We start from the raw sequence: 17,564 nt of genomic DNA on the forward strand, positions 1-17,564 counted from the left end.
GTAAACTAGGAGAGAGGAAAAATAGGACAGGTTCCAGGGCTTTGAGAAATCAGAGTTTGTACTCAAATGCATTTTTTTTTTCCTTTTCTCAAAATGCTGCTGAGCAGGAGCTCTCTAAGATGTATCTAGAATAAGATGTCTGTATACATGATATAGAGTATATAAAATCTTATATATAATGGGATGTATGTAATAAATAAGGATATCGATATGTAGATAGGCAGATAAGATATATGTAGGAAGGGCACCTGGGTGGCTCAGTCAGTGAAGCGTCTGCCTTCGACTCAGATCACTGATCTCAGGGTCCTTGGGTCGAGCCCCACGTGGGGCTCCCTGCTCACTGGGGAGCCTGCTTCTCCCTCTCTCTGCCCCTCCCCCTGCTCATGCATTCGCTTGCTCTGTCTCTCTCAAATGAATAAGTTAAAAAAATATATATTTTGAAAAAAGATGTAGGTACGATCTACGTTTCATCCAAACATCTGCAAATAACATCACATAACATGCGCAGGTGCGATTGGGTGTGAGGACATCTGGATCCCTCTAAGCGCTGGGGACTGTTAGGGCACCGAGAGTCCTCCGTGCCGAAGGGTGAGAAACGAGATCTGCTCGTCCTTCTCGCCTGCACGGGCCCTACCCAGATTCTTACTCGACCCGACACTGCGATCTCTGCTTTCGAGCTCCAGAAGCGGCCCCTGTCTCCTGGGGGACCGAGCGGTCCTCATGGCTGGGATCTGAGCCAGAGGCACCCAGTTTCCGAGCGAGGGGTCGTGCACGCGGGGGACGTCTGAGCGCCCACACCCGCGCCGCTCCCGTGCAGGCGGGGTCCGCCCGGAGTCAGGGGCTCCCCAGAAACCCTCGCAGCAGCGTCTGTCTGTTCGCGAACCCGGAAACACCCCGAGAGCACAGGGTCTGAGGAGGCCCTTTGCGGGACCGTTCCACGGCCGACACACCGTTGGCAGACCCGTTCTGGCTGTGTTACCTCCTCTATTTATTTTCAAAGTTGATTTATTCTCAATAAATTTATTTTATTTTTTAAAATATTTTATTTTATTTATTTTATTTTTATTTTTATTTATTTTTTCTTTTTTTTAGTAACCACGACACCCGGGGTGGGGCTCAAGCTCGCCACCCCACACCGAGCCTCAGGCTCTTCCCAGTGAGTCAGGAGCCCCCATTCGTCCTCTTTAAAAAATGCATGAATTAAATGGGAGATGGACAGGCCAATCCGTCTAATTTGTTGTCCTTTGTGGAAACTCCCCGGGGTGGAGCACCCGAGGGAGCCCGAGGCCGGCCCCGCCCAGCCGATCGCGCGGGCCAGGCCCGCCCCCGCCCCCGCCCCCGCCCCCGCCCCGCCCCACCCGTCCCCTGCCGGTTGACGGGCACTATTGCTCCGCCCCTGGCCCTGATTGGTCGGCCGCTTCCCCTCAAGCTTTCCCGATTGGCTGTGGGCGCTCCCGCCCCGCCCGCCGGTTGGCCGCCCGGCCGTTGCCCGGGCGACGCAGGCTGCTGCGCTTCCGCATCCGCTGGGAGTGCGGGGTGGGCTTGGGCCCCCGCCGTGGCGAGTGGAGTCTTCTAGGGCCTTGCGGGTCGCACTCAACTGAGACCCTCGGCGGGCCGGTGAGCTGGGCAGGGGCGGCAGGGGGCGACAGCGGGCGGCAGGGGGCGGGGTCGAGGGGGGAGGGCGGGGCCATCTGTCACCGCGGATCCGGAGGGCCCCCCGCGCCCAGCTGTGATCCCGCGTGCCCCTGCAGTGGACCTGGCGTGGACCGGCGCCTGCGGTATACCCGTGTGCAGGCGCCCCCGCTGTGTCCCCGCGGGCGTCCGCTGCCCCGCCGCATGCGCGCGTGTCGAGCCCCGTCTGTGTACTGGCGAGCGTGCGCCCCCCGTGCCCCGCCGCACACCAGCTCGCACGCGCCGGGCTGCGATCCCGCGCGGTCGGGGTCGCCCTTGCTGAACGACCGGACGCCTGCGCGCCTGCAGGTGGAGGGGGCCTGGACAGGAGGTCCCGGCACGTGTCCTCGGCAACGCAGCCCCGCGGCGTCCCCCGCCCACCCGACAGCACCCGGTCCGCGTGGCGCCCCCGGCATGAGGAACACCAGCAAGGAGCTGCAGGGCGCTGCCAGCCGCTACGCCCCCTGCGGTGAGTGACCCGCAGCCGCCGCCCCGCTGAGCCCTGCTCCCGGGCAGGGGCCCAGGGGCTGTGCTGCTCCTGGGCCTCAGGGTCAAAGCAGCTTAAAGGGAAACAGGGAAAGTAAAGGGGGGGGGGGGGGACCAAGAAACCAGCTAGTCTTCATGTTCCCGGCAAGAACGTTGGACTCCCACTGTTGCCTCCGCTGGTGGAGCGTGGAGGGTCTCTGTCCTGTGATGGTCTGACCCGCGGTGAGCCTCAGCTGTCTCCGGGAATGTAAGCACTTCCATTTCCTTCCCATTTTCTGGATGCTCTGCATCCCAGAGCATTTCGTGACCTCTCTTCTGCTGGTGATTTATGCCCGTGCCCAGTTAACCCTGTCTTGGGATTTTAGTGGCTGGGCGCAGAGAAGGATTGGGTGGAGGGTTCTGGGGGCCAGCTGGGCAGAAGGGAGGGAAGGAGAGCTGGGTGCTGTGGTCTGTCTGTGCCTCTTGTCTTGATTCTTCCCCTTCTTGGAAAGGTGGAAAGAAAGGCTGGAGAAGGGGGGCTCGGGTGCCCTCCAGGGAGCCTCCGGGTGGGAGCTCGTGGGCACCTGCAGTGCTCGCATCTGCTCAGAAGTGGCCTTCTCATTCCTAAAGGAGCTGGTGACCTAGTCCAGAGCTCTGTCATTGCCATTGCTGACACCGTGGGTGTGTGGTGGGTGGGGGTGGGGCGGCTGACCGGGTCCCCTTCTCCACTGTGGGCTCTCAGCCTCTTTGTGACTTCCCCCAGCCTTAGTGGACTCCCCTGTATACAGGACATCAGTGGACACTGACAAGGGCCAGGCACTTCTGTACACTAACATTTAACCTCAAAACAACTCGACATCGTATCATTAACCCCGGTTTTTAGATGTGGGCACTAAAGCACAGAGAGTTTTAGGAAGCTGCCCAAGGTCACACATCTCATGGGGGCTCCTCTGTCCAGGCCTTGCAAGGCTGCAGCTGCCCAAAGGCAGGAGCGTGGCCATCAGCCACAGGAGCCCCAGGGTAAGTGGGCATTAAAGACTGCCTTGGACTAGAGTTCTGGGTGGCTCAGTTGGTTAAGCCTCCAGCTGCTGGTTTCTGCTTGGGGCATGATCTCAGAGTCCTGGGATCGAGTCCTACACCTGCTTCCGTGCTCAGTGGGGAGTCTGCTTGACATTCTCTCTCACTCTCCCTGCCCCTCTCCTCCACCCAACACCCTGCTCTCTCTTTCTCTGTCATATAAATACACAGATCTTTAAAAAGGAAATCTACATGATACCCAGCACTGCTGGTAAAAATAAAACAAACAAAAAGAAATCTACTCGGGTAGTAATTGATCACAGTACTACTGGTAGTAATTGCTGTACAAGTACCAGTAATTTCTAAGTGATAGAAGCTACCAGACAGTTCTCATTCCTTTCACCGTGTGTGTGTGTGCAAGCATGCCTGTGTGTGAGCTCCTTTGCACGCAGTTATGAATGCCTGGAGTAGAGCTCAGTGCCTGCCCAAAGCTTCCAGTAATGAGAACTGCAAGATACACCATTCTCTGCGGATTAATTAGTAATGAAAACACAGAGGACAAATAAAGCAAGAAGTGTGCGTGCCTTCCCTCTAAAAGGGAAAATATTTGAGCTGAGTGTGATGAGAGTCGGAAGCTGCTTAGTTCCTTCTCCTAAGTCTTAAATTACCTGTGAGCTTCTGTTCCATTCTTAAACCTTTCTTAATGCTTTTTTTCATTCTCAATAGTAAGATGTTGATTCAGCTAATTGCTGTCCTTTGATATTCAAATATTTTGTTATATTAAATATATTCCTTTTCATGCAGTGAACCCAGCTTTAGTTAGAGGTAGAAACTGGATGTTTAAGCTTTACCTTTAGAGAACAGATTTTCATGAGATACCTGTGTGTTACATAAATTAATTTTTTATTTTTTATTTTATTTTATTTTATTTTTTTTAAAGATTTTATTTATTTATTTGACAGAGAGAAATCACAAGTAGGCAGAGAGGCAGGCAGAGAGAGAGGAGGAAGCAGGCTCCCTGCTGAGCAGAAAGCCCGATGTGGGGCTCGAACCCAGGACCTGGGATCATGACCTGAGCTGAAGGCAGCGGCTTAACCCACTGAGCCACCCAGGCGCCCCTATTTTTTATTTTTTATTTATTTATTTTTAAAGATTTTATTTATTTATTTGACAGAGAGAGATCACAAGCAGGCAGAGAGGCAGGCAGAGAGACAGGAGGAAGCAGGCTCCCTGCTGAGCAGAGAGCCCGATGCGGGACTCGATCCCAGGACTCCGAGATCATGACCTGAGCCGAAGGCAGCGGCTTAACCCACTGAGCCACCCAGGCGCCCCATAAATTAATTTTTTAAAAGATTTTGTTTATTTATTTGAGAGAGAGAGTGAGCAAAGGGAGGGGCAAAGAGAGAGAGAATCTCAAGCAAACTCTGAGCTGAGTGCAGAGGAGATGCGGGGCTCGATCCCAGGACCCCGAGATCAGGACCTGAGCAGAAACCAAGAGTCAGACACTTAACCAACTGAGCCAGCCAGGGGCCCTCTACATAATTTAATTTATTCAGCACAGTTTTCCTGTGATCCTACCATTATTAGAGTTCGCCAGAGCAATGGATCCAACAGCGCATCTCTCTGTCATTAGTCAGCTATCTATCATCTATGGACCATCTATCTATCTAAAGGCTTATTCTAAGGACCGGGCTCACACAGTCGTGTGGCTGGAGGCCGAGCCCAGAGAAGAGCTGATGTTGCGTTTGGAGTCTGAAGGCTGCCTAGAGGCAGAACTGCACCCCCACCCCGGGGACCTCAGTCTTTTTGTCTTAAGACCTTCGACTGATTTGATGAGGCCCACCCACATGATGGAGGGTGATCTGCTTTAATCAGCGTCCACTGCTATAAATGTTAATCTCACCTAAAAATGCCTTCAGAGAAGTCTGCGTGTCCCCGATCTCTTCTGTCTGTGGGATCACAGTGGGCACCGATAACTGCAGGTCTGGGGTTCTGTTTTCACCTCTCCCTCCCAGCAGGGGCAGGTGTTCCCAAAGCAGCCTGCAGGGCTGTTCCTGGATGCCCCTAGCTCCTTTGCCCACTTAGGGGCTCCATGGCTCTGCTGATGCCACGTTCACTGCATTGCCCGTGGCCCCTCTGTCCGTGGGGCACAGAGCAGGAGGGGGAAGAAGGACAGACAGCAGGCTGCCTTCCTCTCCCCTCCTTCTTCCTTCCCGTGTTGCCCCTCCTCCTGCTCACGGCCCCCACCCACGGGAGTGGCACCCCTTCCATCTGTGCTCATCATGCTGCTGCTCTGTGGGACTCACTTGATGTTCCTGGGGAGCCAGACTCAGCCTTGTCCCCCACCTGGGATCTGCGGTGGCTTTCCATCACACCTGGCTGCCAGGCCGAGGTCCTAGCCTCCTTCCATCTCCTTGCTCTTGGGACCTCTCACTCGGTCCCACTGTGGCCTCAGGCACAGGCCTTGGGAGCAGTGGGGTGGGCCAGTGGAGGTGTGGGGGTATCACGTAGGGAGGTCCCCAGATGAGGCTTCCCCAAGGGCCGGCCTTCCTCTTTCTGCCCTGGTCAGATGTGGGCAGTGCCACTTCTGGGCTGGACTATGTGTCTCAGCATCGTTCATGTGCTGAGCTCAGCTGATGTGGCCCAGCCTCGGTCTCATGCCCCCCCACACTAGCCTGTGGTGTTGTGAGTGTCTTGGGATTCTTTGGGAATGTGCATGCACTCTCCAATATATCCAGAAATGCCGGTTACTCCCAGTTCCCCGGAGGAGAGAGACCCAGGATGCACAGACACAGGGGGATTGAGACACCTTGGAGGAGGCCCTCGTGTCACTATTTGGGAGCAGAGGTGCAGCCTGGGGCAGAGGAACACAGGGCCTCATAGAAGGAATTCTTCCTTCTGGCGGGACCAGCAGCTGGCATGCCGGTGGGCTCAGGAGACTGGTGCCTACAAGCTCACTGCAGGAGTTCCAAAGGGGGTGGTGATGTCTCACATGCTGATGTGCCATGCCGTGGGAGTTTCTCCTGTGCTAATGTCTTGTGGTGATGTCTCCTGTATAAATCTTGTGTTAGATTTCTTGTGCTAATGTCCTGTGGTGATGTCTCCTGTGCTGATGTCCTGTGGAGCCTGAGATGCTCTCTGTGGCATGGCTGTGTTATAGGCTGTGCAGCAAGCCAACCTGAACTTGGTGTAATTAATTGGCCCTCGGCCACCTCTTTTCTAGACTGGTATTACCACCTTCCCGTGAAGCGGTCTGACAAGCCCATGGATGTTCCTCCGGCCTCCCAGATCCCGGGCCTCAGTGATCTGAGGGAGCCTTCCAACGGGCACCTGCCTGGGCCCCGGAAGTACTGGGTAAAAGAAACAGACTCTGAGTATGTAAAGCTTGCGAAGCAAGGCGGCCGGCCCGGTAAGCAGCCCGTGCAGTGGACATCAAGGGTCAGGCCACAGCCTGGGGTGGGTGTGGCCCGTAGGATGTCTCCTCTTTAAAGGCAAAGACTAAAAAGACCGAAATCGCGGAATTGGCTTGCGAGCGACCCTGTGTTAGAGTCCCCGCCCCCATCCTGGTGGTCCAGGTGCAGAGGGTCCCCAGAAGCTATCCACCTCCCCAGAGAGTCCCTGCCTGCAGTTCTGTAGCCTTGCTGGGGAAAGCAGTTCTCGAGCTACTGGAGCACGGGCTCCTGTGGTTTATGACCACAGCCCTCGCCTGGCGCGTTGGGGCGTCTCAACACAAGGTCACAGATGAGTTTCAGCGGTGGTGCTGGTGAGCGTCCACCTCAGTCCACGGTTTAGCCGAGAAATGTGCTGCCTGGTTGAGCTCATACAGATCGCTGGTGAGGGGCAGGGCTCAGGCCCCGTGGTAAGGGACGCTGAGAGCCACCGCCTTTCCTGTCCTGTTTCCTGGTCACCATACTTCCCCAGGAGGCTGCCACGGGTGGTGAGAAACAGCTCTGCAACACCCAGGCTTGGATGTCCAGGAACCCAAAACTCACCATCCCGCACCCGTCCGAGTCAGGCCAGGACAGGACCTGCAGTGCTCCTCTACCCTCCTCCCCGCTCCGCGGCCTTGGGTTAAGAGAAAGTTCCTGGGATAGCCAGCAAAATCTAGATGGGACCTCCGAGTTAGATGACAGGAGGGCATCAGCACTGACTTCCCAGTGCAGATCTGGGCGCTGTCATTATGTAACACCAGTCTTCCAGAACCTTCCACCCAAGTTCATGGGGGCAGAGGGGGCCATAGGTCTGCGAGGGGCTTCCGAACTGCTCCCCAAACAGCAGTGATGGTGATGACACTAATGAAGCGGGGATGGGGGGAAATGCAGCAGATGTGAGCCTCTGGGGAGGCTGGGGAAGGGGGATGGGGGTTCCTGCTGTTCTGGCAACTTTATGGGAAGCTGCCTGCTACTCGTGCCACGTGCTCACCCCGGTGTCTTTTTGGCTTTGAGATCTGTTGAAGCACTTCGTCCCCGGGACCAGGAAAGGCTCCCCGGTGGCCTACTCCTTGCCGGACTGGTACGTCCACCACAGCAAGCCGCCCACGGCAGAGCAGAGACAGTGAGTATCACAGGCTGCCTCCCTCGTCGTTACAGGGGAAAGTAGCCCGCTCTGCATTTTAGAGATTCTATTTATTTATTTGTCAGAGAGAAAGTGAGCACATAAGCAGTGGGGGCAGCAGGCAGAAGGAGAAGCAGGTTCCCCGCTGAGCAAGGAGCCAGCAGCGAGACTCAATCCCAGGACCCTGGGATCATGACCCGAGCTGAAGGCAGATGCTGAACTGAGCCCCCCAGGCACCCCATTAAATCAACAGGTCTTGAGTAGGGGCACTGAGAGTGTGACATGACAGCCCCAGGTGGTACAGCAGCCAGGAGGGAACGGGTCAGGGTGCCGCAAGACAGATGACCGCGCAGGGGTCCCAGGGCTGGACCTCTGGGGCTGCTTAGGGGACATGGCTTCAGGCCTTGCCCTGTTCCCAGGGCTGATGACAGTGGCTGGTGAAGCATTCTTCGCCCTGAAGGACACAGGTGCCCTGCGAAGACAGAAATGCAGACAATCCCAACCCGTGGTGGTCACAGAGCTGTGGGGAGCCCTGTACCCAGAGTGTCTACGGAATTCCTGTGTCTGGGCGTGCACACTGTAGCCTCCATGCCCCCTCTCTTGGACTGGGAGGCACTAGGAGAAACCACTTCCCTTGGCTTCCCTGTGGGGCTTGGGACACAGGAGTACAGATGGCCTGAGCTGTCACCCCGTGTCCCTGGAAGGCTCTGCCTGTGGTCACATGCACTTTCATCCTGGGGCCTCCTGAACCCCGTAATTTAAAGCTCACCCTTGGCCAACGCAGCTGAGTTCGGATTGAAGCAAAGCAGAGAGAAGAGAGAAGGAGGCAGGAGAGGGCCTGACCCCACTGCCACGGAGTGACCGGTGGGGCTGGGTTTCTGCACTCTCCATCCATGCTGTGACCTGTCCCTTGCTTGGACGTGTGGCCAAGGGGGTGCCCAGCTGTCCCGTGGCTGTGAGGACACTGAGCATCCTTGAGGCCTTCTGCAGCCCAGGGGGCAGCTGCTCTAGCTGGGGCCCGAGTCCAGGGACGGGGTGTTCTGAGAGAGTCAGCAGGCAGGTCCTCCTCCCTTCCCCTGGGCCACGTGCACTGCCCCTCCCACTGTGTTCCTGGCTGTCCTCGTCCCAGGTGGGGAAGCAGGGAGCACGGCTGTCCCTCCCATCCTGTGTGCCCTTGCCAATCCTCCAAGCTTCCTAGTGGCATTCCCAGCATGTGGGGGTGGGAGATAGAGAGGGGAAAGGTTGGGAGCCCAGGAACTGCAGTGGCAATTGTCCCTTTTTCAGCCATTCCAGCCCTCCCTTCTGGGCCCTGGGGCTTCTCCCTGTCTGCAGAGCCCTAAACATGGGAGGGCTCACTCTGCCGTCCCTGCAGTGAAGCAGGGGATGCTGCACCTGTGGGCTTCTCTTCCTGAGGAAGAGTTGGGGTCCCGTCTGTAGCCTGCATTCCCAGCCTCTGACCTCTGCTTCCTGGCCTCTGCACCAGCTTTCCCGGGGGCCTCCAGCCCGCCTCCTTCCTCCCTCTGTGTCAGGGGCAGCGGGAACCCCTTTTTCTCTGTACTTCCTAGTGCTCTGCTGACTTCATCTGTGTCCCTCCATTCCCCAGGTCGGAGCAGCCCGGGCTCAGCCAGGCGATGCATCCTGGAGGGCCAGCCCTCCCCTCCATTCTCCCCTTTCTCCCCTCCCCTCCTTCCCCAGCTATAGTCCCTGTCCTCTCCATGCCCCTCACTGCCGCCAGGATAAAGCCCCAGCCCTTGGCCCTTAGCCCCCAGCAGTGTGGGGTGATGACAGAGGACAGTGCTGGCAGGTGCACGTCCCACCCCCTAGCCCCCAGCCAGGCCTGAGTGCTCGCCAGTGGAGACAGCACACCAGGCTGGGAGTTTAAGTACTACATTACAAATGACCATGGGGGCACCTGGGGGGCTCAGTCGGTTGAGCTTCCGACTCTTGGATTCAGCTCAGGTCAGGGTCTTCGGATCGAGCCCCGTGTCGGGCTCTGCAATCAGTGCAGAGTCTGCTTGGGATTCTCTCTCTCCCTCTGCCCCTCCCTCTGCTGGCGTGCTCCCCCCACCCCATCTCTGTCTCTCAATATAAATAAATAAAGTCTTTTAAAAAAATGACCGTCAAACAGAAAAAGGGTATTATTGTTATGAAATGACCGCGTGAAATGGCAGATACTGAAGGGGGTCTAGATGGTTTGAGCAGACAAAGTAGTAGATGATACCATAACAGAAATAATTAGTTTCTAATTCATCTACTTCAAGAATTCGTAATGTAAGATGCTCTCATTTTACTGATTATGTCACCTTGTGACCTCTGACTTGGCCTCCGATTCTGGGAAGCGGCCCAGGAAGCATTAGTCATTCATTCAGTGGAACGGGAAGGGATGGTCTGCCAGAGCTGGTGTGGGAGGAGGGAAAGGGATGGTGTGATCGCAGGGAGAGGGAGGAGGGAGGGGAGGAGGGAGAGAAATAGGAAGGATGGAGGAGGGGGGAAGTGCGCAAGGGGAAGGAGGGAGGACGGAGGAATAGGAAGGATGGAGGAGGAAGTGGAAGGAGGGGAGGGAAGGGAAAAGAAGAGGGAGGGGAGGAAGAAGGATGAAGGAGGGGGAGGGGAAGGTGAGGTGAGGAGGGGGTCTCAGGTCTGAGCTCTTGTTGCTGCAGGATTCCCACCGTCTCCATGCCCGATTACATGGTTTACGAAGAGTTTAACCCCCAGCAGAGCAACGGAAGCTATGAGTCCAGGAGGGGGCCTTTCGACTTCGATGTGAAAACGGTTTGGCAGAGGGAAGCCGAGGACCGTGAGAAGGAGAAGAAAAAGGTGAGGGCCAGGCGCCTGCGGGGCTGTGTCGCCGCACTTGCTGCTCCTCGAAGAAGCTGACACTGGGTCTCTTGTCGCCGCAACACTGCCACAACTCTGTTTCCTTGTTTAAAAGACTTACTTACTTATTTTAGAGAGGGAGCGCGTGTGGGAGGGAGGGACAGAGACAGAGTCTCAGGCAGACTCTCCGCTGAGCAGGACCCTGACACGGGCTGGATCCCAGGACCCCAAGATCAGGACCGGAGCCCAAAGCAGGAGTCGGCGCTCAAACCACTGAGCCACCCCTGGCCCCTCCCCCTGTTCTGTAAAAGGCAAGAGGCCATAGTAATATTACTTTTTTTTTCTTTTTATGAATATTGACTCTGGGGTAAGATTACCTTGTACCAGGTGAGTTTTAACTAGCGAATGCTCGTCTGGGGCGGCCTTGACATGCCTCTTCCCATTCAGTGTGTATAAAAATGACATTTTGTATTTATTCGTATCCAGTCTCTAAAGATGTCTATTGTGTTCAAGTCGTTAAGTGAAGATTTTTCTGAAATACTCTTTTTTTAAAAAATTAACAGTTCTTTTTAATTTTTATTTTTTAAAGATTGTATTTATTTATACATTAAAAGAGCAGCTACGAAGTCGAGGGCCACCTCTGGTTGGTGGCCTTGTGGTTGGGGTGTCTCGATTCAAGGGCCTTCTGACCCCCAGGCTGGAGCCCCACTCTCCAGGGCCGAGCATTGGCCACCGACACTCCAGCACCAAGGTCTTGGTTCTCGGCACACGGGGTGGGAGAGTGGGTTTCCTGGCCTGGACCATCTGTGCCTGACTCCCGGGCTTGGCTTCTCAGTGTCCTGGTTTGAGGAGAACTGCTGACTTTGGGGACTCAAGCAGTTGAACACCGCATAGAATGTCAGGTGTCTGCCACGGGCTGTCTGGTCTTCCTCAGGACACTCCCACCCTCCAGCCATGGTTCCAGCTTCTGCTCCATTGCATGATCAATGAAACGGACTGTTTTTAGGACCAGGTCCATGTCTTGGTGATACGTAAGCAGCTACACTGTCGATCGATAAAGGTCATCTTTGGGAGTTAACCACAGCCACCGTGCACATCTAGAGGACCTTGAAATTCTAAATGCTGTACCAGCCCCAAATCCTGTAGGGTTTCCAAGCCATGGACCATAGCCATGTGGGGCTGAACCCAGGGCAGGAAGCAAGCCCGTGTGGACTGCCATGCTTAAGGAGGCGGGGTGCCCATGGGCTGTGGTTGAAGACACCAACATGGCGGACCAACATGGCGGACAGTTGGGTTCCAGAAAGGAGGTGTGGGGTGCCAGCTGGGGGTGTGGGCACCCAGTCAGGGGGCTTAGAGAGCCCAGATGTATCTTCATCACCCGCTTCTGTGCATAGCAAACTGCACGGAACAGGGGAGTTCTTGTGTGTTTTTCTCCCTGTGTCCCACTGGACCTTTGGCACAGCTAGAGTGTGACCTTGAACGTAGATGAAAGTGTGCACCATATTAAGCTAGGATTTGATGGGTGTCCGTCCCCAGCCTCTCGAGGGCCTGGCTGTCCTGCCCCTTGTCCCCCAGACCCCCCATGACTGGGCCTCAGGGGGCGAGCTGGGACATGGAGCTTTCCCGGCTGTGGCCCCTAACTTGCTATGTGGCAGACCCAGGACCATATTTAGGGCAAAATGCTCCCCATGGGCGACCAGCATTGTGGGGTCTCATTCGCCTCTGGGGTAATTGGGCTGGAGCAGGTCTCCCTTTCTGAAAGGCCCCCTTCTCCCCCATAAATGCTGGCGGTACCTTTGTAGGCTCTGTTTTTTGCTTTTTGTTGTTTTTCTTTTGTTTTCCTATAGCGTTTTCTCCTATTTTGTGATGCTGTAATTTAGACGCACTCTTCCTGGGGACTGTTCTGTGGGTTCAATAAGCATGTAGCCACCACAGCTAGGAAGGCACTGAGCTCTTCCGTCACCCCCAAAGGTCTCAGCCCCTTCGCAGCCAGGCTGAGCTGCTTCCGTGGAATTGTGGGTCCTGGCTGAGGCGTGACTGTCGCATGGGACGCTTGCTGAGCTGTGTTTTCCTGGAGTTTTGGCCTGAAGAGTCATGACCTCGCCCCAGGATCGTACTGTCCTGTGTGTCCTCTTGCCTTTCTGGGACTGTCCTCCTTCAGCATCTGAGTGTCTGTCCCGCAACCATGGTTCTGTGTGTTTCTTTGCACAGGTGAAGCTCCCAGCCATTAACTCAAAGTACCCGAGCAAAGTGGGGACCCCGCTCGGCCCCAAAGACCCTGCAGGAGGCAAACTCTCCTTTCCTCCCATGTAAGTGCACGGGCAGTGCCCACACGTCTGGAGCAGGCTTGGGTTTGGGCTTTTTGGTCCTCCATTTAGGGGACAAAGGGACAGTAATGACAACAAGGCACTGGGTAGTCGGTGGCCTGACGATGTCCAATTCCTGGGAACACCTTTCGGTGATACGGCTTTGATGTCACATCCCCATGGACTGGCCTCATCCCCTGGCGTCTGTCGGGCCCTCGTGGAGCGCAGCTGCCACCCTCCATGTCTGGACCGTGTGGGCGCCCAGCTTCTCCAACCAGCTGCTTTGCCTCCGTGAGCCCGTGTCCTACCCAAGACACCCCCCACCAGGGACCCCGTCCTCACCAAGGCTCGCCATTTATTTATTTATTTTTATTTTTAAAATTTTTAAAAAAGATTTTATCCATTTATTTTTTGAGAGGGGGTTGGAGAGGGAGCATAAGCAGGGGGAGGAGCAGAGGGAGAGGGAGAAGCAGACTTCGCACTGAGCAGGGAGCCCAATGTGGGACTGGATCCTCGGACCCAGGATCATGACCTGCGCCAAAGGCAGACGCTTAATGACTGAGCCACCCAGGTGCCCCAGATAACCTTCTTTCAAAAATTTACTTATTGAAGTCATCTCTACACCCGGCGTGGGGCTTGAACTCGACCCTGAGATCAAGAGTCAGGTGCTTCACTGACTGGGCCCTCCGGGCGGCCCCACAGCGCATCATCTTTAATGTCAAGGAAGAGCTGATCCAGAAAGTGACAGTTTGGTAAAGAAATGGTAGAGTCCAAGCATCGATTAGCCCCTGGGGGAGGCCGGTGTTTGTGAGGGTGGTGTCCCCGAGAAACAGCTAATTGGCTGTCATGGGCACAGGTTTTAGAAACGACTAAGCAAGCTCCCACCCTGTGCAAGGGTCGGCTGGAAGTGTGTTTCCTTGTGCTGAGGAAGCGGGACAGAGGGCTGTGTCAGATGGCTCTGTCTGTGACTCTTGATCTTGGGGTCGTGAGTTCAAGCCCCACCTTGGGTGCAGAGATGATTTCAAAACATAAATGAATAAAATAGACTTGTAAAGATGGAGAGAGGGAAATCAAGATTGAGAGAGAGGAGTATCTGTGTTATGGTTTAAGGGATAATAACGCATCTCATTATCCGCACGCCTGCTGGGACCTGACCTTGACCATCAATACCCTTTGTGTGGAGGTTTGACATCCATTTCTCTCTTTTTGAGGCCTGGTCAAAAAGCCAGTTCACCCACAAACTTTTCCAAACTTATCAGCAACGGCTATAAGGATGAGTGGCTACAGCGAGCTGACTCAGAGAAGAGGAGCCCACAGACCCCTGGGGCGGCCCCCCCATCTCCGTCCACGCAAGATCCTGAAGGGAGCCAGGATGCAGGGTCAGAGCCAGACCCGGAGGTGCCCGAGGGCGCCGAGGACGTCCAAGGTGAGTGTTCCCTGCAGCCCGTGTTTGCTGAGGCCTCTGTTCCTTGAGATTTCTTCTCATTGGGTCTTTCACATGGAGTGATCTAAAGACCATGGAAGATCCTCCAGAAGGGTGGTGCTCACAGACACACAGGAGGGTCGTATATGTTTCACGCTTCTCTTTATTCCCAGGAACAGCAAAAGTCACGATATCTGTGCCCTTCCATTTTCTTTCAATTGTCGAAACCTATAGGATCCTCGCCCCACCACGCATGCACTTCTGGAAACAGAACTCACGCTTTACCCTTGAAATTCCTCTGTCTCCCACGTCCCTTACGTTTTGTTATTAAACTCTGACACTTACTTTGGAGTAAGTGTCCCTGTCATTAGGTGGTCCAAATCCTGTATTCATTCTGATTTTTCCTGGTCCTGGTGACAGGCAGACTTAGTCTTATTTTTGGCCACGTCCAACGTAAAGCCCATCTACCCTGGTGTCGACTTTCCGTGGCTCAGTGATCATTGACCTTTTGTCTGTCCACAACTAGTTTTTTCTCTCGAGCCTTCATGTCCTTGGTTAAGGAGGAAGGAGGTGTCCAGAGTGCTGCACGTTGACGTTTGTCAGCAAGGTCTCTGCCTGCCGTCCCCGCCCAGCCCCCAAATGACCCCAGCGAGGGCGACGGTGCCCATGCACCTGCTCAGCGCCCACCCCACGCTCAGCGGCCCGGCTGCCCTGTCAGTGACGTCAGTGTCTCCACTGTCCTGACGGATGCGTGACAAGGTCACGCTCAGTGTCGCTAGGAAGTGCACTTGTGAACATTTCCGTGCTAGCTGTGTTCTGTGGCTTCTTGTTTTAAGTGATACAGCCTTTTAGTCATTGTAAGTAATTATTAAAAGTATGATTCCTTTAGAACCGACTCTGTTTTATTAAATTGAACAACTCGCGTGCTTGTTCCGTACTATAGATGCTCCTTCTCCGAGTGAGTGTTTGTGGAGAAACTGGCTGCATCCAAGTATGAAAGTGTCTCACACGCACCAGTGTTGATGAACATGGTGAAATATGAAGCCGAAGGCGCTGGGCGGCCCTAGATGTCCTTCCCCAGCTGCATGTGCTCCAGCCGCAGGCCGAGCTGGCTGTGGCTGGGCTCAGTCAGTTGAGCATCTGAGTCTTGGTTTCGACTCTGGTCATGATCTCAGGGTCGTGGGATCGAGTCCTAAATTGAGCTCCACACTCAGTGCGGAGTCTGCTTGACATTCTCTCCTTCTCCCTCTGCCCCTTCCCCTGCTCTCTCTCTCTCTAAAATAAAGAAATCTTTGAAAATAAATAAATGAGTGAAACCGGCATGACCTGAGAGCACCAGGAAGGCTGGGGAAGCAGCAGTGCCCCGTAACCCGGCGGGATCAGCACGGGGCTGGGGGCACCTGCTTCCACGCTCTGGGTACCTGAGGGTCCCCATGGAAGCTCCCGGCTCCCGCCCTCCCAGGAATTTCCCAGAGGCCACATGTTCTTCCCTTCTGTTTCCTGTTCCTTCTCCTGCCTGTCTTGGCTTTTAACTTGATGCACGACGACAGCCACCCAGAGCTTGCCTTCCCCTTCCGACTGCCCCTTTCTCTGCCAGGCTATGGGTTGCTGTTTCCCTCCTTGAGACACAGGACTGTGCTTTTCTTTTTTCCCCTCACTGCAAGTTTTGCTGCCTGTCTCCATGTTTCTGGCGTGCGGGGAAGCTGGCCTATGGCCACTGGCCCAGATTTCTAGTTTGCAAGAGCCAGCATGGAGGACGGCGCCCAGGACCGGGTGCAGAGCCAGCAGCCATGCCCTCTGGGGCTGGGGAAGCGCCCCCTCCCCCTCCTGCTCAGCGCATCCTTATGGGATAGGAAAGCTTGCCAGCAGGTGTAGGCACTGCGCTGATGTGGTCAGGGTCCCGGCCTTGTCTAGCCACACTCAGGGTGGAGATGGCTGTTTCCCAGGTAAGCACTGGGCGGGCAGGTAGGACCAGGCGTTTCATTTTCATGTAGATTTCAGGAGTAGTCCTGAAAAATAAGGACTGACACCGGCGCTTTCCCGTTCCTTAAAATTAATAGGTTAAAATTCTTAATTCGTAAAAAAATGTCCTCTTCACCGTCTCTTTCCCCATCAACCATCTCTTCCCTTTGCATTACAGGAGGAGCCCCACCTCCATCGGCGTCCAAGCCCGGAGAGCTCAAGTAAACCCCCACCTGCTCCGCTCGGATCTCCTTCTGATGGGTCTGACTGGACGCCGGCTCTGTTTCTGAGGCTCCTGCTCTGTTTGGTGAAGTAGGTTCTTAAGAGATCGGCTCTCTTAGAGCCGACTTGACACCACTGTCGAGACGGTGCAAGTGTTGGGGGCTGTTTCCTGCACCTCTCCAGTGTCTTGGAATCAGCCACTTCCTCCCCGGCCCACCGTCATCTGACCTCACCCGCTCCCGTGCTAGTCTCCGCTGGCGACATTTCGATTCAAATCAACCATTTAGACTCTACCTAGAAGAAACCCAAAGTCTTTTCCTTTTTTTGGTCCTGCAATATTTGTAGAAATAATTTTTTTCCATTTCAGAAAAATTTAACTCCAGAACATTATGACATAGTTTATACTAAGAAAAAGATTCATTTATTATGCCTTAAGCGTGTAAGCATTTAATGTAGAAGTATGGTAGCATTTGCTGGTTTAAAATGTTTGCTAATATTTTTTGCATAAACTGAAATTCGTAACATTCCACATTTACTATTTTGTATCATTTAGGTAAAACTATGTTTGATTTTAACATTTAATTTAGTAGTCTTAACAAAAATTTTTAAATAATCAGACTGAATTTTCTTATTTTGTAAATTTTGCTACTGTTTATATGTAGGTAATTAGCACGACAGTGTAGTTTTATATTTTGTACATTTAATTCATGAATAAAATAATTTTTCTGGAAGATTTTCAGAAAGCCAAATAATGTCTCAAGTATTTTTTTTTTTTTAATTATTTGAGAAAGAGGGAGAGAAAGAGACAGAGTGAGCATGAACAGGGGGAGGGACAGAGAGAGAGTCTCCAGCAGACTCCCCACTGAGTGCGAGCCCAGCACGGGGCTCGATCCCACGACCTGAGATCCCGACTGGAGTGGAAACCAGGAGTCAATACTTAACAGACTGAGCCACCCAGGCACCCCAAGTTCTCGGGTATTTTAACATCTCTCCCAGAATAAACTTAGGATGCACTTACCAAAACTTGAAGGAGGGGGAACCCTGCTTCCTCCTACTGGGGCAGCAAACCAGTAGCTGAAGTAGCATCGGGTGCGTGCCGTGCCGGTGCCGGTGCCGGTGCCGGTGCC

The 17,564-nt window shown here is 54.3% G+C and overlaps 1 protein-coding gene across 5 annotated transcripts; it reads left to right on the plus strand.

The window, feature by feature from the left end:
• Positions 1 to 1,486: 1,486 nt before the first annotated feature.
• C11H7orf57 (chromosome 11 C7orf57 homolog) lies at positions 1,487 to 17,186 on the plus strand. Of its 5 annotated transcripts, none has more exons than XM_047695553.1 (8): positions 1,487 to 1,617; positions 1,981 to 2,140; positions 6,377 to 6,562; positions 7,599 to 7,707; positions 10,368 to 10,530; positions 12,742 to 12,833; positions 14,042 to 14,256; positions 16,394 to 17,186. In XM_047695553.1, the coding sequence occupies exons 2-8, from the start codon at positions 2,086 to 2,088 to the stop codon at positions 16,438 to 16,440; spliced, it is 867 nt and encodes a 288-aa protein (XP_047551509.1). In that variant the 5' UTR covers positions 1,487 to 1,617; positions 1,981 to 2,085; the 3' UTR covers positions 16,441 to 17,186. The 5 variants fall into 5 exon arrangements, with proteins under 5 accessions (XP_047551509.1, XP_047551511.1, XP_047551508.1 ...); XM_047695555.1 differs by having other exon boundaries at positions 14,090 to 14,256; XM_047695552.1 differs by having other exon boundaries at positions 10,368 to 10,524; positions 12,736 to 12,833.
• The last annotated feature ends 378 nt before the right edge of the window (positions 17,187 to 17,564 follow it).

Source organism: Lutra lutra, chromosome 11 (genome assembly GCF_902655055.1).
Source record: "Lutra lutra chromosome 11, mLutLut1.2, whole genome shotgun sequence".
Lineage (NCBI taxonomy): Eukaryota > Metazoa > Chordata > Mammalia > Carnivora > Mustelidae > Lutra > Lutra lutra.